General features: G+C 44.8%; 1 protein-coding gene across 1 annotated transcript in view; it reads right to left on the bottom strand.

The window, feature by feature from the left end:
* Positions 1–24,258, bottom strand: part of CPNE8 (copine 8) — a 334,982-nt gene that overhangs the window by 193,800 nt on the left and 116,924 nt on the right. Inside the window, exon 6 of the mRNA XM_030216303.1 lies at positions 15,213–15,289. Within this exon, the coding sequence (XP_030072163.1) occupies positions 15,213–15,289 (77 nt within the window). The remainder of the gene's footprint in view (positions 1–15,212; positions 15,290–24,258) is intronic.

The following is a 24,258-nucleotide window of genomic DNA, read 5'->3' as shown; positions in this document are numbered from 1 at the left end:
CAGGTAGCGAAAAAAAGGATGAGGAAGGGGAGAGGCAGGCTGGAGGAAAAATGAGGAAGGGGAGAGGCAGACTGGAGGAGCGATGAGGGAAAGGGAGAGGTAGGTTGGGAGAAGAGAGGGTAGGAGTAAAGGGAGGCGAGAAGAGGGGAGGCCGCAGAGGATGAGTTCAGTATTTTGCCTTCATATCTGTTGTCTCATGTGTTTTTCATGTGTGATCGAGATGCAGTATTCTGCTAGCGTGTAGTATTTGCAGCCCTTTTTGTTTTGTTTCACTTTTAACGCTGGTTGTGTACTGGTTTTAGAGTCCGGTGTAATTACAGTGCTGCCTTTCCACGCATAAGGTTGTAGCTCGTCCTGTCCTTGGAATTAGTGCTGTTATGGTTTGGTAAGGTTATGAGTGGGTTTTTGCACAAATTTGTATATAGTGTTTTGCAATAGAGAGATTGTGTGTTGGCCTTACTGAGGTGGCACCAAAACATCAGAAAGGGTGTAGAGCCTAAATCATGACACACTACCTCTTGAAGGATCTACATATGGTCATTAATAAAAGGAGCTCATTGTGAACACTATCCACCCTAAAAGGGTGTTTTGTGGTTCTACATGAGAATTGTGATATTATGATCCCTTGTTTCATATTGTTGACGGTCTGCATTTTCCATATGGGTGGTATATTGGTGTATTAGGGTCTGCCCAGTGTAATATTTAGGGTACAGTAAGGTTCTGAGTGTGTTTTTGCACAAATTTGTGCATAGTGTTTTGCAGTTGCTTTGAACAACCACTTTATTCTTTGACATACGATACATATCTAATATTTAAATTTAATAAAAGGTATTAATTGTGACTATTTTATTTTTACTTTTTGTTTTTCTGTGTTGTCAGACAATTATGGATGTAAGTTCTGCCCCTGGCCCCACCCCTAACCCTGCCCCCTTTAGCCTCCCCAAACAGTTGGGCCTATGTCAGAGACCCATTGCATACAAATTTATCTAAAAACCTAATTGGTTAGAAGTGACTGCAGAAGAGGGTTGAATAACACTGTTCTAATATACCATTTATCTATTCCTGATAAGTCCAAACTTTCTGATGGCCAAGACTGTACCAGTGCATCCATTCCTAGGGAATCTTTCTCCCTGAAGTGGCTGTAGAATCTGTGTACTTGTGCATTGAGTCTGGATGTCATGAGGGACAGAACTAGAAGGCCCCACTGTGTGGAAATAAGGCGAAATACAGTCTTTGACAGTTGCCATTAACCAGGGTCTAGAGACACTCTGCAAAGGAAATCTGTTTATGAGTTCAGTGACTTTGCTATGTGAGACGCTGAAATCATCAGAATGTTCAATTCTGCCCACTGAAAAAGAAGCCGTGCCTTCTGGGCTACAGATACACTTTTTGTTCCTACTTGTCTGTTGATATAAGACATGGCCATGACATTGCCGAGAGCACGTGCACTGGCCTCCTGCGAAGAAGAGGCACAAAGGCTAGTAGAGCTTTCTGGACAGCTTGAAGTTCCAATCTGTTGATGGACAAGGAAGCCTCCACTCTCGACCAACGGCCCTTTCCAGAGTGGTAGAGATAATGGGCTCCCCATCTGAAGAGGCTGGCATCAGAGGTGAGAACACACCAACCCTTCCTGAGTATGCGCAGGGAGATGCCACCAAGTCAGACTCTGTCTGGCTTGAGGTGTCCATGGCACCAGCTGGTCGTAAGTACCCGAGACCGGAGACCATCGGCTCAATAGGGACGACTGAAGTGGCCCCATGTGGAACTTCGCCCAAGGCAGAACATTCAAAGTTGTCATCATAGAACCGAGAACCTGAGCATAATCCCATGCCCACTGGACAGGGAAGAGAGAAAAGCCTGAGAATTTGCTGTCTTAGCTTGAGCCAACGATGCTGAGACAGGAAAACCTTCCCTGCCTGGATACTGAAGCATACTTCCAGAAACTCCAGGGTCTGGGTGGGAGCGAGATGACTCTTCCTGTAATTCATCACCCAACCTAGCACAGAAAGAAGAGACAGGACTGCCTGTGTACTGTGAAGGCTCTCTTGATAAGAAGGCGCCAAATTACCTGGATCCCTTGCCGGCAAAGAAAGGCTGCCACCATAACTTTTGAAAACGTGTAAGGTGCAGTGGCGAGGCCAAAGGCATGGCCTTGAATTGAAAATGATCTCCCAGGATCAAAAACTGGAGAAATTTCCTGTGAGGAGGTCAAATTGGGATATGAGAATAAGCCTCCTTGAAGTCCAACAAGGTGAGAAACTCGCATGGCTGGATCGAGGTTATGATAGGTTATATTGAGGACCCATTGGTCTGCAGTAATGGTGGTCTACTCCTTGTGAAAGTGGGAAAGACCTATGTCTACGTACAAGGAGTGAACCTCAACCCCGTCATTATGAGGGCTGCGAAGAGGGCTTCCTAACGACTAGAACATATCAAGTGAAATCGAAATCGACCATATCATCACCGTGGAAAGCAGACTGTGGAGTATCTCAAGGATCAAAAACGCATCAAGCAGTCAACCTGTGTCTGCTCTTGAACAGGGGAAAAAGTCTCAAATACTGCTGCCTCCTGTTTAATTCTCGGGAGGACATGCAGAATTAAACAGAAGGCAGAATTAAACAGGAGGCAGCAGTATTTGAGACTTTTTCCCCTGTTCAAGAGCAGACACAGGTTGACTGCTTGATGCTTTTTTGATTATATCATTATTTTGCAAGCAGCCATTTGATCAGTGTGAGATTTTGTATCTCAAGGATCACCACTATCGCCGCTCCTTTTCAACCTAATGACGACCCCACTAGCCAAGTCCCTATCCAATCAAGGCCTTAACCCTTACATATACGCCGATGACGTCACATTATACATCCCTTACAAAAATGATCTAACAGAAATAACCAAAGAAATCAAACTCAGCTTGAACATCATGAACTCATGGGCGAACACTTTTCAACTAAAACTTAACACAGAAAAAACACACTGTCTCATCCTCTCATCCCAATATAACACAAACATACCAACATAACCACCCCAGACTACACCCTCCCCATCTCAGACAGCCTGAAAATTCTCAGAGTTACAATCGACCAAAATCTCACACCAGAGAGCCAAGTGAAAGCTACAACAAAGAAAATGTTTCACTCAATGTGGAAGCTCAAACGAATGAAACCTTTTTTCCCCGAGGGAAATATTTTGCAACTTGGTACAATCCATGGTACTAAGCCATCTAGATTACTGTAAAGGAATCTATGCGGGACGTAAATCTTAGGTATTGGGGAAACAAAATGGGAGCTGGGCAGACTTCTACAGTGTACGCCCTGATTGTGACTGAATAGATAGGGATGGGCTGGAGTGTAAATTTTATGTTTCAATAATTTTTATTGATGAAGTACCAATGGAAACAACAGATAATCAACACTCTCGACATATTCCACTAGCAAACAAAAATCAAGGAGAGTGTAAGAGAAATAACAAGTTCTTCATCTCCATTTTAACATTCCCCTCCCCTCCCTCCCTTGCCGCTTCCCCTCTCCTCTATAGCATCTATTGTATGTTATACTTCAAACCAACATTTACCGTATTACAGAACAATCAAATTTAGTAGCTGCAGTAAATACAATTGTCAGACTTAAACCTGGAGAGCTTGGAGTCTTATAGCTCTCCACCTTTCTTTACCTATCATTCTGCTATAAACAAACCCCTCCCCTCCCCCCCATTTCCAGTCCTTCCAAAGAAAATGTGGTTGACACAGATGACCTCTTAGCTTAGTCCATGGAGGGTACAGCTTTATTCCTTTGCCAGCCTTTCAACTTATGAAGAATTTGACGCTTAGACGTAGGATGGAGTGTGTTCCAATATTTTCCCCAGATCTTTGTGAAAGTACCTGAGTCCTTCTCTTGGTCAGTTAGGGGAACCGTGCCACAAAGCTCCAGATGCAATAATTCGGTCATCTTGGACCTCCACATGTCTCTGGTCGGAGCCTGCTCATCTCTCCATTTAAGCAGGATCACTTTTTTCCCCACCAGGGTCGCTCTCTGCAGAAAACCAATAAGTCCCGATGGCACAGGTTGCCCTACATTAAAAATGTCAAACAACACCAGAGAGTTCGTTGTTATTCTCCGTCTCCAGTATTGTCCAGATTCTGCCATTATTTGTATCCAAAACTGTTGAATCTCCGGGCACAGCCAGAACATGTGGCCCAAGGTCACTTGCGCCTCTCCACACTTGGGGCATATCCCTGTGCCAAATCCTGCTCTCAGTGCTCTGACCGGCGCTATATAGGCTCTCAGGAGGAACTTGTATTGCTGCTCCCACTGTCGAATGAAGGTGGATTTACGCAGGATAGCCAGTAAAAAGTTCTGAAACATCTCCACAGTAATTTCAGTCTCAAGGTCCCGCGACCAGCTTTCCGCTATTTTGGTATAGTCAATGTCCTCCGTAGTGTCCAGGAGATTTCTATGATGGAAGCGCAAAGGCACTATATTTTGGGATCCCAATGTTAGTGCTGTAGCAAGTATGTCCTGTACGTCTTCACTTAAATTAAACGCTCCCAATGAATGAGCATAGTGTTGTACTTGTGCATGCGCATAAAAGTCATTGGCTGAAATATCATATTCTCTCGTCAGCTCCTCCAAAGTTTTGAGCTGTCCCTCTTCATCCAGTATCTGGTACAAATAATAAATTCCTTTTTGCCTCCAACGCACAAAGGCTTTTTCTGTTGTCCCCGCCGGGAAGTCTGGATTCCATTTCAAGGAAACAAAAGGCGTTGCTGCTGCGGAGAAGTCATGTCTCTTGCATAGCCATCTCCACATCGCTCTCGCTGAGCGCACAAACCAGTTCATAGGGGACCTGGCCCCTGTCTTCTTCTTAGTGATGTGCAATAGGTAACTCAGATGCGTTCTAGGTTCCAATGAGGCTTCTAACAATGTGTTTGTGAAATGTTGACTACCTGCCAGCCAGTCCCTAACATGTCTCATTGTACAGGAAATAGTGAGGTATCTTATGTTGAGCAGTCCCATTCCTCCATGTGTTTTGGGCTTATACAATACTTCTAAAGGGAGTCTGGGTCGTTTGATGTTCCATAGAAACTGTCTTAGTGTCACTTTCAACTCCTTCTCCTCCCTCCCCCGCAAATGCAGCGGCAACACTTGGAATTTATATAGCCACTTAGGGACTATCAACATGTTGTAAAGAGCTATACGCCCCGCCAGAGTAAGAGGGCAGGATCCCCAGATTCCCAGTAGATGCCTCGTTTCTGCTAACAAGGGTCTCACATTTATCTTATAAAGTGTAGATAGTTGTGCTGGCACTTCCACCCCCAGATACTGCAACCGACCCGCAGCCCATCGAAAAGGAAAGGGACCTATCCATTCCTGTCCAGCCTCCTCTGTCATCGCTAGTGCCAGAGACTTAGACAGATTTAATTGAAACCCCGAGAGGCCTCCATAATGTTCTATCTCCTGTAATAGACACCTTACCGATGTCTGCGGATCATTTACCATCAATAACAGGTCATCCGCATACGCCAAAAGTTTTAGCACTGTCTCTCCCACCATTATGCCTTTAATTTCGGGGTTGCGTCTAATGTGGCACAAAAGTGGCTCCAGGACTAGTAAAAAAAAGCAGGGGGGACAATGGGCAACCCTGCCTCGTCCCTCTCCCTATCACAATTTCACCCGTTCGGACCCCATTTACCCGCAATCTGGCACTCGGGTCTGTGTAAAGCGCCCCCAGTGCTCTCGCGAACCAGCCCCGTACTCCAATCCAGCGTAGAGTCTCATGCATAAAAGGCCAAGCAACCCTGTCAAAGGCACGTTCTGCATCTAAGCTAATCACTAAACCTTTAGGTGCCCTCTCCGGGGCCACGGTCATCGCTGCGATTAACTTCCTCACGTTCATGACAGAGTGCCTGCCCCTCACAAAGCCTACTTGCTCCTCTCCAATTATGGAGGGCATTACTTGTGCCAGGCGCTCCGCCATGACCCGCGAGAGGATCTTTATGTCGACGTTTATTAAGGAAATGGGTCTATACGCAGTCGGATCATCCAAGTTTCGCCCGGGTTTCGGTATTAAGCTTATCAACGCTTCATTAGCATATTTTGGAAACTGCTCTTCTTCCGTCACTTCTTCATATAAGCTCACTAGGGGCCCCACTACCTGTGTCCTAACATACATAGAGGGGCATAATTGAACGAAAACGCCTATCTCCATGGGCGTTTATCTCCAAGAACGGGTCCGTGAAGGGGCGGACCGAACCGTATTTTTGAAAAAAATAGACGCCCATGTTTTATTCAACAATGTGTGAGCTGGGCGTTTTTGTTTTTCAACGATAATGGAAAATGAAAGCGCCCAGCTCAAAAACGAATAAATCCAAGGCATTTGTTCGTGGGAGGGGCCAGGATTCGTAGTGCACTGGTCCCCCTCACATGCCAGGACACCAACCGGGCACCCTAGGGGGCACTTTTACAAAAACAAAAAAAAAGGTAAAAGAGCTCCCAGGTGCATAGCACCCTTCCCTTGTGTGTTGAGCCCCCCAAATCCCCCTCAAAACCCACTGCCCACAAGTCTACACCATTACTATAGCCCTAAGGGGTGAAGGGGGGCACCTACATGTGGGTACAGTGGGTTTGGGGGGGTTGGACGACTAATAAGCATTAAGCAGCACAATTGTAACAGGTAGGGGGGATGGGCCTGGGTCCACCTGCCTGAAGTCCACTGCACCCCCTAACAACTCCTCCAGTGACCTGCATACTGCTGTCAGGGAGCTGGGTATGACATTTGAGGGTGAAAATAAAAAGTTGAGAAACTTCATTTTTTGTGCTGGGAGGGGGTTAGTGACCACTGGGGGAGTCAGGGGAGGTCATCCCCGATTCCCTCCAGTGGTCATCTGGCCATTTAGGGCACTTTTTGGGGCCTTATTCGTGAAAAAACAGGGTCCAAGAAAAGTGTCCTAAATTCTAGCTAAAAACGCATACTTTTTTCCCATTATCGGTGAAATGCGCCCATCTCTGTTCGGCAGATAACGACGCCCCAGTTCCGCCTTCGCCACACCTCTGACACGCCCCCATCAACTTTGTCCGCATCCGCGACGGATTGCAGTTGAAAACGTCCAAAAATCGGCTTTCGATTATACCGCTTTATTCGTTTTTGTGAGATAAACGTCCATCTCCCGATTTAGGTCGGAACTTGGGCATTTTTCTCATTCGATTATAAGCAGGATAGTAACATAGTAGATGACGGCAGAAAAAGACCTGCACGGTCCATCTAGTCTGCCCACGATAAACTCATATGTGTATACCTTACCTTGATTTGTACCTGTCTTTTTCAGGGCACAGACCGTATAAGTCTGTCCAGCAGTATTTCCCGCCTCCCAACCACCAGTCCCGCCTCCCATCACTGGCTCCGGCACAGACCCCTAAGCATTTTGTAAAATTCACCCGAGAAGCCATCTGGGCCTGGGGCTGAATGTAGCTTTAATGTCTGTATAGCACCTCCTTTGCTCCCAAAGGGGAGTCTAAGACACCTCTTTGTTCCTCTGTCAACTGAGGTAGGGTTGATTGCTGCAAGTATTCCCTAATTGTATCCCAAACCCCTTTCCCTTCACCCTCTCCTGTGTAGAGCCTGGTGAAATGTGTGTGGAAGGTGTCTGCTATCTGTTCTGGATTTGACGTAAGGGCGCCCGAGAGGGTCCGTATCTGTGTAATAACATGTGGTATGCGGGAGCCTTTTATCAGCCGCGCCAACATACCGCCCGGCCTATCCCCATAGCGGCTAAGATTATACTTGCGTGTAATCGTTGCCTTGTTATATCTGTCTTGTAGCAAACAATTCAGCTCCACACGTATGGCGATCAAGGAGTTCAATAGAGCCCTGTTAGGGGTTTCAATGTATTTCTTCCTAGCTACCTTAACCTTTCGTTCTAGTTCCACTATTTTTTGCGCTATTGTTCGATTCCTCTTGGAGACATAGGCTATCACCTCTCCACGCAGCACTGCTTTGGCGGTGGACCAGAAAAGGCCCGGGGTTCTAATATGTTGCTCATTATGTTTCGCGTATTCCTCCCATTTTTTTGCTAAAAATTCTGCAAACTCTGGGGAAGTGTACAGATATGCAGGGAATCGCCAACCACCCAACCCACGGTAGTACGGCTGAGATTCAATGTCCACCCAAATCGTGGCATGGTCTGAAAGCTCCTCCGGGCCCACCTCCGCCCCCACGATTCGAGCAAACACCCCAGACGCCACCAAGATGTAATCAATTCTGGACTGTGTTCCATGCACCCTTGAGGTATGCGTATAGTCACGCTCCTCTTCATGTAATAATCTCCAAGGGTCCACCAAACCCAGTCCATTACAGAAGGTTTCGAGCACCCCCAACCCGGAACTCCCCCCCTGCGTATGCCCCGTCCTGTCTAGCTCCGGGTCCAGTACCTGGTTCATATCACCTGCCACTATTATGGGATCCGATCCCTGCCCCTGGCACCGCGCAAAAATTTTTTTCCCTCCCGTCTGTGGGGCGTACACTGCTACCAAAAGATATGCCTGCCCCTGTAGGTTCAACCGGATCCCCACGTATCGCCCCTCGTCATCTGCAAAAAGGAATTTGGCCTCTGCCACCACAGACTTGTGTATCAATATTGCTACCCCCCCGCGTCTGCCCACTGCTGGAGAGCCAAAAACCTCGCCCACCCAATTTCTCTGCAATTTCTTGAGTTCTACTGCGGACAACCGGGTCTCCTGAATGCAAGCTATTCCCGCTTTGTGCCTCTTAAGCGCACTTAAAATCTTTGCTCTCTTAACCGGGGACGTTATCCCACACACATTCCACGATATTACTCGTGTAGTTCCATCAGATTGTTTCATCGTTATCCACTGTCTCCATTAAGTAGATCAGCTTGTTCTTTATCCCTACACCTAGGGAGCCCAGCCTCCCCCCAGGGATCCATATTGCTCTCATTAAATCCAGCCCCTTTTTTCTCCACTTCTTCTGCTGTTCAGTTCCCTTTTTTCCCTCCATAATGTCGTTTAGTCTCCATACCCAACCACTCTTTATGTACCTCACGTTTCCTTTACTCCCCTCCCCCTCCCCACCCTCTACCCTCCCATCTATCCATCCCCTCCCCCCCTTTCCCCCCAATTCCCTATATCCCATACTATCTTGTGGGATGCTGGGGTTCCCCGCATCCTCCGCTCTCCCCTTCCCCTGAAAATGTTAATTAAATCTAACACTGGTTGATTCTGTGCCTGCTCCCTGTGTGTGGTCTCACTAAATGCCCTTAGTGATTGTACCTCCTGTAGGCCTTTCTATCAGCTGTTGTCATTTATCTTCTGCCTGTTCGGCAGTCTTTCTCAATTGCACCAGTTCCTGCACATGCTTTTGTGCTTCCTTAATGTCTGCAAATTGTCTCCAGCGTCCCTCTGTCTTCACCTTCAATATTGCAGGATAGATCAGCATAAACGGCACCTGTGCCTCGTGCAACTGTTGGCATAGTGGCGTGAACCGCCGGCATTTCTCTTGTAGGGCCATCGAGTAGTCCTGGAAAATTCGTAGTTGATGCCCATCGTATCGCAATTCATTCCTTTTAAGTCGGGATCCACGGAGTATTTCATCCTTGTGTACATAATTGTGCACCTTTACGATCACTGTTCGCGGAGCCTGTTTCCCTTCTTGTTTCCTGCCAACACGATGTGCACGCTCTAAGCATAATTTCCCCGCGTGGTCAGAGAGTGCAAATTCCTCTGCCAGCCATTTCTCCAGGACTGTCGGGAGTACATTATCCGGCACTGTTTCGGGAAGCCCCACTATCCGCAAATTTCCACGGCGTGACCTATTTTCCAGGTCATCCACTTTTGCCTGTGAAGTTTCTAATGCAGCAGCCATATTGTGTGCTTTCTGTGCTACTGGACCCGCTGCGTCTTCCGCCTCAGACACCCGGCGCTCGAGCTCCCCCAGTCTCTGCTCCGCGTCTGCTGCTTGCGCTTCCAAATTAGACACCTGGGAGTAAAGTTTGTCCAATTTCTGGTCCAGCGCGATACTCACTGCCTCCGTTAGCTGCCGCAGTTGCTCCTCCGTGAACGGACCACTACTGTTCGCCTTCTGGCCTTCCTCAACGTCGCTTGGCGCCTTCGATTTTTCTTTATCTTTCTTCGTGCTTCTGCTCGCCATGGTGGGTTGTGGCGAGCTCAGGTATCTGTTCATAGGGCTTCCCACTGCTATTAAGCAAGGTTTGTCGATTTATTTCGTTCTATTTCCAGTGTTTAAATGCGATTATTGGAGTCGGGGCCTAGGAGGACGCGGGACCACGTCTTCCTCTCTTTAGAGCATCACGTGACCCCTGGAGTGTAAATTTTAAGGGGCTTCGACGTTAGCTTCAGAACTTAGTACAAGAACAGTACTTGGCAGACTTCTCCGGTCTGTGCCCTGAGAAAGGCAAGGACAAATCAAACTCAGGTATACATATAAAGTAACACATACCATGTAAAACGAGTTTATCTTGTTGGGCAGACTGGATGGACCATACAGGTCTTTATCTGCCGTCATTTACTATGTTACTATGTAAAGAACAAATCATAAAGAAACTCCAAACTGCTCAAAACACAGCAGCCAGGCTTATATTCGGAAAAACAAGATTTGAAAGCACCAAACCCCTACGAGAAAAACTACACTGGCTTTCAATCAAAGAACGCATTGCGTTCAAAATCTGCACCCTGGTTCATAAAATCATCTACGGCAATGCCCCAGGATACATGACAGATCTTATAGACCTACCAACCAGAAACACAAGATCAACATGAACGTATCTAAATCTCCCCTACCCTAGCTGCAAAGGACTCAAATACAAATCAACCTATGCATCCAGCTTCTCTTATATAAGTACACAACTATGGAACGCACTACCAATTGCCGTGAAAACAAGATACGACCACCTAAACTTCTGGAGACTCCTAGACTAATCTGTTTGAAAAGGCATACCCTAACGATCCAACCTAAATGCCTTAACCCTGAAACATAACAATATATAAGATCGTACTGGACATAACCCAACTCTCCCTCCTCATGACCCCTAATGCGTCTATCATACTGATCATTACTCTGTCATAACCTCACTTTGTATTTGTTCATAACAGTATTGGGTTCCAGGGCTCTGTCCTCTCCTGGTTCTCCTCCTATCTCTCCCACCGCACCTTCAAAGTTCACTCTCATGGATCTTCCTCCACCCCCATCCCCTTATCTGTTGGTGTTCCCCAGGGATCGGTCCTTGGACCCCTTCTCTTCTCAATCTACACCTCTTCCCTGGGCTCCCTGATCTCATCTCATGGTTTCCAGTATCATCTCTATGCTGATGACACCCAACTGTATCTCTCCACACCAGACATCATCGCGGAGACCCAGGCAAAGGTATCGGCCTGCTTATCCGACATTGCTGCCTGGATGTCCAACCGCCACCTGAAACTGAACATGTCCAAGACCGAGCTTATCGTCTTTCCACCAAAACCCACTTCTCCTCTTCCTCCACTTTCTATCTCAGTTGATAACACCCTCATCCTCCCCGTCTCATCTGCCTGCAACCTCGGAGTCATCTTTGACTCCTCTCTCTCCTTCTCTGCGCATATCCAGCAGATAGCCAAGACCTGTCGCTTCTTCCTCTTTAACATCAGCAAAATTCGCCCTTTCCTCTCTGAACACACCACCCGAACTCTCGTCCACGCTCTCATTACCTCTCGCCTGGACTACTGCAACTTACTCCTCACCGGCCTCCCACTTAGCCATCTGTCCCCCCTTCAGTCTGTTCAGAACTCTGCTGCACGTCTCATATTCCGCCAGAACCGATATACTCATATCACCCCTCTCCTCAGGTCACTTCACTGGCTTCCGATCAGATACCGCATTCAATTCAAGCTTCTCCTTCTTACCTACAAATGCACTCAGTCTGCTGCCCCTCACTACCTCTCTACCCTCATCTCCCCTTACGTTCCCGCCCGTAACCTCCGTTCACAGGATAAATCCCTCCTCTCAGTACCTTTCTCCACCACCGCCAACTCCAGGCTCCGCTCATTCTGCCTCGCCTCACCCTACGCTTGGAACAACCTTCCTGAACCCTTACGCCAAGCCCCCTCCCTGCCCGTCTTCAAGTCTTTGCTTAAAGCCCACCTCTTCAATGCTGCGTTCGGCACCTAACCCTTACCGTTCAGTGAATCCAGAATGCCCCAATTTGACTGCCCCTATCGGACCGACCGTTCACTTGTCTATTAGATTGTAAGCTCTTTGAGCAGGGACTGTCTCTCTTTGTTAAATTGTACAGCGCTGCGTAACCCTAGTAGCGCTCTAGAAATGTTAAGTAGTAGTAGTAGTAGTAGTATTGGCGATCGCCTTTACTGTACTATGTAAGCCACATTGAGCCTTGAAATAGGTGGGGAAATGTGAGATACAAATGTAACAAATAAATAAATATTACTAACAATAACTCCACAAGTTCATTTTTCAGTTCTATCAGTACTCTGGGATGAATACCATCCGGTCCAGGAGATTTGCTACTCTTCAGTTTGTAGAACTGCCCCATTACATCCTCCAAGTTTACAGAGAATTCATTAAGTTTCTCCGACTCGTCAGATTTCTGGCACCGGTATCCCATCCAAATCTTCCTCGGGGAAGACCGAAGCAAAGAATTCATTTAATCTCTCCGCTACGGCTTTGTCTTCCCTGATCGCCCCTTTTACTCCTTGGTCATCTAGCGGTCCAACCAATTCTTTTGCTGGCTTCCTGTTTTTTATACCTAAAAAAATTTTTTTACTATGTGCTTTGGCCTCCAACACAATATTTTTTTGAAGTCCCTCTTAGCCTTCCTTATCAGCGCTTTGCATTTGACTTGACATTCCTTATGCTGTTTCTTATTATTTTTAGTCAGTTCCTTCTTCCATTTCCTGAAGGATTTTCTTTTAGCTCTAATAGCTTCCTTCACCTCACTTTTTAACCACACCGCTGTCGTTTGGTCTTCCGTCCTCCTTTTTTAATACAAAGAATATATTTGGCCTGGGCTTCCAGGATGGTGCTTTTGAACAGCATCCACGCCTAATGTAAATTTTTGACCCTCGCAGCTGCTCCTTAAGTATTTTTTCACCGTTCTTCTCATTTTATCATAGTCTCCTTTTTTAAAGTTAAACGCTAACGTATTTGATTTCCTATGTATACTTACTTCAAAGCTAATATCAAATCCGATCATATTATGATCATTGTTATCAAGTGGCCCCAGCACCATTACCTCCCACACCAGATCATGCGTTCCACTAATGATCCATAGTGATTCCAAGAAATGCTTTGCTTCCTGCAGAATTTTCAATCTATTTGATTCAAGGCTCTCGTTAATATACAATGCTACCCCTCCAGAAATTCGATCCACCCTATCACTACGATATAATTTGTACCCTGGTATGACAGTGTCCCACTGGTTATTCTCCTTCCAGATTGCGAGGTTGCAATACAGACCATAGTAGACTAGGGGGCTCATTTTCAAAAACTTAGACTTACAAAGTTCCATAGGTTACTTTGTAAGTCTATGTGCTTTCAAAATACACCTTCAGGTGTCTTTAAATAAAAAGCAGACAGATTTTCAAGATTGCAAATTATCACTGTGGAGTTATTAGAGCTAAAAGAAAATCCTTCAGAAAACGGAAGAAGGATCTGACTGAAAATAATAAGAAACAGCATAAGAAATGGCAAGTCAAATGCAAAGCGCTGATAAGGAAGGCAAAGAGAGACATTGAAAAAAGATTGCATTGGAGCCAAAAACACATAGAAATACATTTTTTTATATTAGAAGCAAGAAGCTGGCAAAAGAATCAGTTGGGACCGCTAGATGACCGAGGGGTAAAACAGGAACTCAGGGAAGACAAAGCCATAGTGGAGAGATTAAATTAATTCTTTGCTTCAGTCTTCACCGAGGAAGATTTGGGAGAGATACCAGCACCAGAAATGGTATTCAAAGCTGACGAGTCAGAGAAACAATCAAATCCCTGCAAACCTGGAAGATATAATGGGGCAATTTGACAAACTGAAGAGTAGCAAATCACCTGGACTGGATGGTATTCATCCCAGAGTACTGATAGAATTGAAAAATAAACTTGCAGAACTATTGTTAGTAATATGTAATTCAGCTTTAAAATCAAACATGTTTACTAAGGCCGTTAGCGTTTTTAACGCGCCTTCAATTAGCACGCATGCTAACCGTGTAGGCACCTATAGGGATATTGTAGGCACATATAAGGTTAATGCATGTTAAAAATGCTAACGAGTCTATAACACGGCTTAGTAAACAGGGCCCTTGGTGTTATGGGTATGTGAATTTGTTGTTTATCTTTCTTGGAATCAAGAACAAATTAAAATTTAAAAATAAAAAAGAATGTTAAATCATCAGCCAATTAGCTGAAGCTGAGTTGAAAGTGAGGGATGCAACAAGACAATGACCTTTTCAAATAAATCTACTACAGATCAGTTCAACCAGAGACTGAGCGGCATTTTAGACAAGACACACAAAGTGAAATAGAGATATACAGCCTGTTCTAAAATATATCCAGGAATAGATGTGTATGCACCAGTTATGTGCGGCCCCCGTTCATCCATTTCACAAGAAGCAACATCGACAATAATGACAGGAACTGAATGGCAAATTAAATACATATGCGCTGTTATTTCAGAAATGGGGAATACATGTCTAAAATTTTGGCCTGCCCTAGTCCCACCCAAAATCTGACCACACTATCTTGCCATTTGCACAGTTCTGGATTTTAGATGATTGTGAAATTGACATTTAGATGTGTATGCAAGATACGCATTTACAAGTCGGTTTATCACATCCAAAATGCACATGTTTATAAAAATAAGCACCTCTTTGTTTTGGATCAACCAAATTAATGATTTAATTTAAACTTAATGAAAGATGTGGCAAGATTTGATACAAGTTGATTATGCAAGGAAACCTTCAAATGTTACAGAGCTGAAACAGTTCTGTATGGAAAGGCGATATGAGAAACAAAATATATCTTTTTCTTGTCTAAATTATTTATTCAATGGAAGTATCTTTCCTCTCTTATCATGGTGTAGATTGGGAACTAATCAGGTTTTAAGTGCTAAAACAGATCATCCTAGGGCGCTCACAAGCTTTCTTTTTTGTGAATGCACTGTATATCACTATTAGGTTCTAAATTTTAAAACGTTATACTTACACTACAGATTTTTCCAGTCTGCTTCCCTGTGATCCAACTATTTCTCCTAGAGTACAAAACACTTGCCCAAGAAAATCCTGAACAAAAAAATAACAAAAAACAATATAAGAAACTAAGAGAGCTGTCTATAAAGCTACGTTAAGGTTTTAACATTCGCTGAGCACAGAATGAGTGTTAAAATGCATCAACATGGCTTGTAATACAAACTAAATCCGGGCATCCTGCAGAAATATGAGATATGCCATATGTAAAATATCTCTTTATGCAAAAGAATTGAAATGGCTTGCATTAACCCATTAACCATGCTTTCAGGTCAGAAAGATAACTACACCTCCGGAGATGTAGTTAAATTTCACTCAGGATCATCGGCTTCCTAACCAGTGGCGTAGCCAGAAGGCAATTTTTGGGTGGGCCAACAGGTTGGATGGATGGGCACTAGAGAAACACCTGCCACCTGATATGCCCTGCCCACGCCCCTGCTGCTACAGCACACCTACCCCACTCCCAATAACTTCAATGGAAGTAGCAGTGCTGGCCTCAGTGGCTGCAGGCCACATTGAGAGCTAGGGGAAATATAAGAGGGTGCACTCTTCATCCTCCACTGAGCCACGGTCCGCCAACACACATATTGCTTCCCCCAAATGTGCCCTAAATATTACAGTGGGGCCCTAAAATATCAATACAACTATAAAGAAAACTGAACAAGCCAAAGTACTATAGAATACTACATAGAAAATTGATGCTAACAGAATACTTTGGTTACACACAAAAGAACACAAATGCCAAATACAGAATAAGTGACCATAAACAAATTAAATCAAAATCCCAAGAGGCCAGACCTTGCATTTAGCACAGCACAGAGAAATACAAAGAGATGCATTTTCTCCTATACTGTGCAAAATATGATAGCACATGCAAGAGACAGTGTTAGGGGAGGTACAACTAGGGCAGCTGGGTTTGGCCCCCTAGCCAGAGAGAGCCCCATGCCAGCTGGAAGCTGAAGAAGGTGCTGCCTGTTAGTAAGCTTTGGGGTCCCCTCCTAAATATCTGCCTTGGGCCCCAGTCATATTCTAACAGCTCTGGCAGGATGTACATTTCAAATCTGACATATTCTAATCACAAAATAGAAAAATAAAATTCTTTTTTCTATCTTTTGTTGTCTGCTCATTTTATTTTTCCAAGTCATGTTGGTCCCAGGCTCTGGTTTCTACATCCTTCTGTCTTCTCTTAACTCACTCACCAAGGTCTCATCATGTCCATTTGATATTTCTACTCTCTCTCCATGTCCACTATTCATCTTCTTCCATCTCTGTACCTCTATCTTCCTCCATGTTTAGCATCTCCCTTACTCTGTGCCCCTATATTTCTCTGTCCAGCTTCTCCCCTCTCTTTGTCCCCAGTGCCATTATATCTCTACCCTCTCTGATCCTACCCCATCCAGCTTCTCTCCCTCTCACTCCCTCCCCTTTCCAGCATCTGGTTTGGTTGCTTGATTCCCTGCCTGCCCGCCTTCCTTTCCTTCCTCCCTCATGCTGTAGGTTTAGTATTTGTTCCCTTTTCCTTCATCTCCTTGGTCTGGTATCTCTGTTTCCCTTCCCTCCCTCTTTGTGCTGTACCAACAGTTCTCTCCCTTCCCTCCAGTTCTCCTTCCCCTCTTTCTCCTACATCCAGCAGCTCTCTCCCTTCCATCCAGATCCCCTCCTCCTCTTCCTCCCACATCCAGCAGCTCTCTCCCTTCCATCCAGTCCCCTCTTCCTCCCATGTCCAGCATCCATCTGGCCCTACGTAAACAGGAAGTGCATAGAGAGGGCTGGATGGATGTGGCAGGGGGGAGCGGAGCTGCCTGTGAGAATGGCAGCGTTGCGCGACGGGCAAAAAATCGATGCAGCTGAGCCTGGGGAGAAGAAGAATTATTTCAGAGCAGGTAGGCAACGCTGAACGCTGCCTCCCGGACAGCTGTACCTGGAGCCGCCGGAAAAGGCAGCCACAGCAGCGAAGGATGTTGGGTGGGTGGTTGGGCGGGCCTAGAGGGAAAAAGCACTGATAAATTAAAAAAAAAACTAAAAAATAACACCGGAGCTGCAGGGCTTAGTCGGAGGTACTTCTCTGCTTCCTACATATGGCTCAGCTAATGTGATTGGAGTATTATGGTTGGCAACTGATTGGTGGATCACTGAGACTGGGTGGGCCTGATCCAAAAATGGGTGGGCCCAGGCCCACCCGTAGCTACACCCCTGTTCCTAACAAAGGAGCTAAAGATTTTCAAAGGAACCAGCTAAATATTTAAAAAATAATCACCCCCTTTCTCCAGCAGTCCTTCCTGACAGAAATGAAAAACCTCCTGGTAGACCAGTGAACCCAGTGTCTTCCTCTCCCCCCTCCATCTGTGTGATATCTCTGGTAGGCTACTTGCCCAATCAGTGCACCATCCTCTCCCCTACATTTGCATTGTAGTTTGTTATTTTAAACTTTAACCATTTAGATGTTATACTATTGAGAGGGGGTTATTTATAAAAAAAACAATATATATCTGCTCAGAAACCTCTTTTCAGCGTTTTAAGGCAGCTTTAAAAGCCTATTATAATTGTCACAAAATGCCTAGCCACCCACCTGGGGTTACCCCACGGCCACTTAGAGGGTCTACCCCCAGCACAGCTCAGGTCCGCCTGCACCTGCCTCTTGTGCCCTACATTAGCACCCTCCTCCCACCGATTGGGTCACAACTGCCTCTGGGCAAGTATCCCACTCTCCAATTATCCCCCGTGATTTCTAGGTTACTGGAGCCACACTCTCAGTGGTCCCACAGTTCCCAGAAAGCACTCATAGTGTACCCAATACACAAACCACCAGGATTCTTTATCAGTCCAGACAGCAGCGTCAACAAACTAAACAGGTTTATTGCCTCACTGGAACAATGAACAAAAAATGTGCAATCAGCAAACAATAACAGGTAACTGAAATATGGATCAATTATAACAGTAACTAAACATCTATATACTGTAAACCATCCATTCCCAACTCAGTCCTCGGGGCACACTAGTCCTATCAGGTTTTCAGGATATCCACAATGAATACGAATGAGATAGATTTGCATGCACTGCCTTAATTACATGCAAATCTAGCTCATGAATATTCACTGTGGATATCCTGAAAACTTGATGGGACTAGGTGTGCCCTGAGGACTGGGTTGGGAATGATTGATCTAAACCAGTGATGGCGAACCTATGGCACGCATGCCAGAGAGGGCACGCAGAGCCCTCTCTTTTGGCACACGCGCCGTCGCCTCAGCCAGAGTCGCCTCCCAGTTCCAGAGTCCCCCCTCCCCCTGAGTTCCAGAGTCGTCATCCCTCCCTTCGAGTTCCAGGCCCCCTCCCTCCCTCCAAATTTTAAAAGTCATCTCTTGACTTACCTCGTCGGGGACGGGTTACGGCGGCCGGCAGCAGCGCTAAAATGCGTGCAGGCTCGGCTCTTCTCTCTCTCTCTGAGCTCTGGTCCCGCCCTTGCAGAAACAGGAAATGAGGGCAGGACCAGAGCTCAGAGAGAGAGAGAAGGGCCGAGCCTGCATGCATTTTAGCGCTGCTGCCGGCTGCCGTAACCCGTTCCCGATGAGGTAAGTCAACAGATGACTTTTAAAATTCGGAGGGAGGGAGGGGGCCTGGAACTCGAAGGGAGGGAGGGACGACAACTCTGGAACTCGGAGGGAGGGGGGACCCTGGATCTCGGGGGGGGGGGAGGACCCTGGAACTCGGAGGGAGGGAGGACCCTGGAACTCGGAGGGAGGGGGATGGGGAGGAGGGAATGGCACTTTGCGATAAATAATTAGATTTTGGGTTGCTGTTTGGGCACTCAGTCTCTGAAAGGTTCGCCATCACTGGTCTAAACAGTACCTGGGATGGTCAGGATATATAATTCACCGAGCCTCAGCAAACAGATCTTTCTTTCCTCATGGGCTAAGACTAAAGCAACCAGCAATCAGAGGCCAGAATAGTTAAGTTTCAAATAAAAACTGGTCACATCACTGCAGGCACTTCCTATTATCTATGTGCTAACTAAAAGAAAGAGAAGTCAGTACTCTGTAACAGCTCTAAGCATAAACATGCACCATCTGCTGGCCAAACTAGAGAAATACTCTTCAGAATTAATTTAGGCAGGAACATATCCAAAACACACTGTTTCTTCAAAATAATTTCATAGCATTTCCGCCTACTTAGTGATGTCTGGGACCCTAACCTCAAGGTGATCTCTAATGGCAACTAACCTTTGTCTTCACTGTATTGTGATATATCACTGTCCTCCCCCCCCACCCCCCCCCCCTCATGTGTCTCAACACAGCATGCTATAAGTTCTGCTAGTTACTGGAATTTTTCCAGGTAGACAATATATGTTACTGACAGTGTTTATGCATAAATCTTGTACTGTAATTAAGACCTTTTTGTTTGATCCTTCCTTGTTATCAATATCCCCTTTATTTTTTCCCTGTAAACTACATAGATATTTTATGATTGGAGGTATATCAAATAAAGCTGAACTATAAATTTAGATGTTTTCACAAAGGCAGTCTATTAATAATAATAATAATAATAACAACCACCCCAGTGTTTTGCAAAAGGTAAGATTTGAAAAGTATCTGTCTGTAGCCCTGCATACCCACAACCAAGGTAAATCACTGCCACAGACTACTGGCTCCTCCCCCTGGGCCCCCCAATTTGCCATTCAAAAGTAAAATCCATAGGAATTAGAAGCAATCCCTAGTAGCTCCAGGCTCAGTACCACCATATTTTAAAATGGCAACACTTGACCACTAATGGTAATGTCAGCGCTTTTTTTTTTTCGTTGTCAGAATAGTATACCATTAGATGACAGGAGCTGCTGTATTGAAACTTGGTGGTACTAGAGCAGGAACAACTAGGGTTCACTTCTGCCCCTTATTGAATTTAAGAAAACAAGTAGGCAGGCGATTTACATGGAATAAAAAAAGAAGCTAATCGCCCAAAAATTATATATTTCAAAATTGTCCGATTTATTTACCACTAAACCCATACATAGATAAATAATTAGAAGTCTGACACAGCCATGGACAATTTTGAAATGTACAATTTTTGAGTTATTTGCTTCTTTTTAATTTCCTTCTGAAGTTTATACATAGGAGTGAGTTAGGAGCTGAGGTTGGAAGGCAATGAAGACTGTGGCCAGCAGCCAAACATTCTTTTCTGTATTTCCAAGGATATGTGCAAATAACTCATTCAGACACCCAGAAAGGATTAGATATAATACTTAGATTTTTATTGTGTACAGGTGAAAGGTCATGGAAAGTAGATAATCACAACACTCTAGGGCAGCTGAGAGCAATCAGATGTGCACAGGAACAAAGAGATTTGAACCACCGATCTGTCAGTTTCCATATTCAGGCTAAAGCACACTGAGAGGAAATGAAACAGGTCCTGAGTTCTAAAACCTTCTCTGCACCTAAACTGGTGCAGGTGTGTCCACGTTTATGTGTGTCCCAAACAACAAAAAAGCGAAGATACTTACCTGTAGCAGGTATTCTCTGAGGATAGCAGGCCAGTGGATAACGCAGGCCACGCTACCCGTTCTGGTTCTTTATGACAAGCATAAGGAAAGCTTTGTGGAGCGCAAGGCACATTCCACTGTGCATGCGCGAGTGTCTTCCCGCCTGCCACACAAACAAAGTTATCTCAGTTGAGTATTACAGCAAGTAAGTAAAAAATAAAAAAACAAAGGCGACAACTCCAAAAGGAGGCGGGAGGGATTGTGAGAATATAAGGCCTGATGTCCTTGGAAAATACCTGCTACAGGTAAGTATCTTCACTTTCTCTGAGGACAAGAAGGCCTATTTATTCTCACAAGTGGGGAATCCCTAGCATCCAGGCTCACAGAAAACAACAAACACTAGTCAACAGGGCCTCGCAACGGCGAGGACATAACACAGATTAACCTGAAACTATATACAATGTGAATGAGAGTGTAGCCTGGAACAGAATAATACGGGCCTAGGAGGGGTGGAGTTGGATTCTAGACTGCAAACACATTCTGCAATACTGTCTGCCCGAACTGGCTGTCACGTTGGGCATGCTGCTCAAGGCAGTAGTACGTACAATGTAAATGTTTGGACTAAAGACCACGTCGCAGCCTTGCAAATTTCTTTAATGGAGGCTGACCTCAAGTGGTGTGTTTCCCAATGGCAACCCCCATCCTTTTGGGATTAAAAGACATTAAAAGTTGGGCAGACTGCGGGGCCTGGTCCGCTCCATGTAGTAGGCCAATACTCTCTTGCAATCCAAGGTGTGTAAGGTGCTTTCACCAGGATGGGCATGAAGTTGGGGAAAGCATGTTGGTAAGACAATCAACAGCTTCAGATGGAACTCCAACACCACTTTCGTCAGGAATTTAGGGTACATGCGGAGGACTACTCTGCTGTGATGAAACGTAGTATAAGGCGCATCCACCACTAAGGTCTGAAGCTCACTGACCATATGAGCTGAAGAAACAGCCACCAAGAAGATGACCTTCCAGGTCAGGTACTTCAGATGGCAGGAATTCAGTGGCTCAAATGGAGCTTTCATCAACTGGGTAAGAATGACGTTGAAGTCCCATGACACAGGTGGAGATTTGACAGGGGGCTTTGACAAAAGCAAACCTCTCATGAAGCAAACAACTAGAGGTTGTCCAGAGATGGGTTTACCTTCTACATGTTGATAAGCACTAATTGCTTTAAGGTAATCCCTAACAGAGTTGGTCTTGAGGCCAGACTCTGATAGGTGTAGAAAGTATTCAAGCAGGGTCTGTGTAGGGTAAGCAAGGGGATCTAGGGCCTTGCTCTCACACCAGAAATTAAAACCTCTGAAATTCAGTACAAACCTCTGTATAATCTTAGTACTCTCAGTTAAACTATTCTCAATCACTCTTTTATTATTACACTCAAACTTTCTCATATATTCTTTCCTTTCAGACCTCTCACACAGACACATCAAGAAGCAGGTCTTCTCTCATCAAAGTCTTCCGTTGCTCTATCTCCAACTGTCACTAATTAGGTCCCTTACTAGAGCAGTGCAGCCAAACAGAAAGCTCCTTTTGAGATCAGATTTCCATACTGACATTCCATTGTACATTTTAGGTTAGAAACAGTATATAAAACCTTTGCTTTTGGATTTAAATTACATAGCTCAGGTCAGAGCCATGCCCTAACGTTTGTTCTATAAAAAATTCCATTCAAATTTACCCCCAATAGCCAAACTGGAATATCATAAAATCGGAATGGAGGGTCATCTGATGCTTTGAGAGAGACGAGTCCACCTCATTCTCCGGGACCTCTGCATACCTTATCATCTATAAGTAACCTTTTTTCATCACACCTTGAGTCTTGATGCTGTTGTAAACATCTACTAAATGGACAAATACTTAGAATCGTCGCCGAGTAGTATGGTGGGTAAGGAAATAAAACGAGAAAACGAAGGCGACTGGCAAAATGGAGAGGAAGCTGCAAAAGGAAAACCAACCCTTCTCAGCAGAACAATTGCAGCAGCTGACGTTAGCGGTGGTGGCAGCTCTTGAGCCGAAGTTGGGAAGACTATCAGATCAACTCTCCTCCTTTGAGACCCTTTTAGCAGATGTCAATAAATGTGCAGGCGAGCTGGAACAAAGAGTTTCGGTGTTGGAAGCCGCTTCTCCTCCGGCTCCAGAGACCATGGCAAAGCCTACCAACACGGTGCGGGCGTTGTCCAAGAAGGTGGACGATTTATAAAACCGCTCTCGGCAGTCCAACCTAAGAATCATCGGAATGCCAGAAACTGTAGGAGATGCAGTTTTGACGACGGTAGTAGAGAAATGGTTGAAAAGAGAGTTTGCCTTGTCAGATAACACGGGGCCTTTGTGCCTAGAAAGAGCACACCACGTGGGCAGGAAGCAAAATGGCTGACAAACACCGAGAGCAGTGCTTATTAAACTCCACAATTATATTCTCAAGGTCGAAATACTACAGCAACTTGATCTGGTGATATTACTCTACTAATTATTTTCTTCATTCTGTTAGCTAACATTTTTGCATAAATGTTATAATCTGAGTTAAGAAGGGAAATGGGCCTATAATTCTGTATCAATTGAGGATCTTTATTGGGTTTGGGTATAACAGATTATAGCTTCTGTGAATCTGCTAGTTGAAGCATTTGAGGGGTCCAGCAAATTGATTAATTGTATAAGGAGTGTAGAGAGATATCTTTGAAAAATTTTATGAAATTCAACAGGGATGCCATCTGGGCCAGGTGTCTTGTGGGAAGCAAGGTCTTTGAGTGCTTGAAGAAAATATTCTAAATTGTATGCCTTTTAGAAGAATTTCTTTGTCTGAAGCAGACCATTGCGGATGTTCAAGATGAGCAAGGAAGCTCTCTATTTTTTGTAGAGTCAGCATCAGTCTCTGATATTTATACAGTACTATAGAACTGGTGGAACAATTTCAAAATATCAGCTGTTGATTTGACTTTATTTTTATTGTTTTTTAATTGATGGAATTTGGACTTTGATTCTTTTACATTTAAGATAATTTGCTAGTATCTTGCCACTTTTGTTACCACTATTATAGTAGTGTGATTTGGTTTGAAAATTTCCTGTGTGGCTAAATCACTAGCTATTTTGTTATACTTATACTTAAGTTGGTATAGTTTAGTTAGAAACTGTCTGTCTTGTGTAGATAGATAATTGCCCTCGCATTCTTTGATTTGTTGTCCTAAATTTTCAAGCAAAACATTTTGCTCTTTTCTTTTAAACGCTGCAATAGAAATCATTTCACCTCTTAATGTTGCCTTAAAGGCTTCCCATATGGTGAGAGGGGATAATGTATCATCTGTGTTAATTCAAAAAAACTAAGAGATGAAATTACTGATCCGTATTTTAGTTTCTTCATCTGAAAAGATATTAGCATTTAGGTGCCATATAGGGGATTAAGCACAAGTAAGCTGAGATAAAGATAGATTTAATGTGATGGGAGCATGATCAGAAATGACAATCAGATGTATGCTGGTATCTAACACAA

This window comes from Microcaecilia unicolor, chromosome 10, assembly GCF_901765095.1.
Source record: "Microcaecilia unicolor chromosome 10, aMicUni1.1, whole genome shotgun sequence".
Lineage (NCBI taxonomy): Eukaryota > Metazoa > Chordata > Amphibia > Gymnophiona > Siphonopidae > Microcaecilia > Microcaecilia unicolor.
The sequence above is the reverse complement of the archived record's forward strand: the minus strand, read 5'-3'. Positions and strand labels throughout refer to the sequence as shown.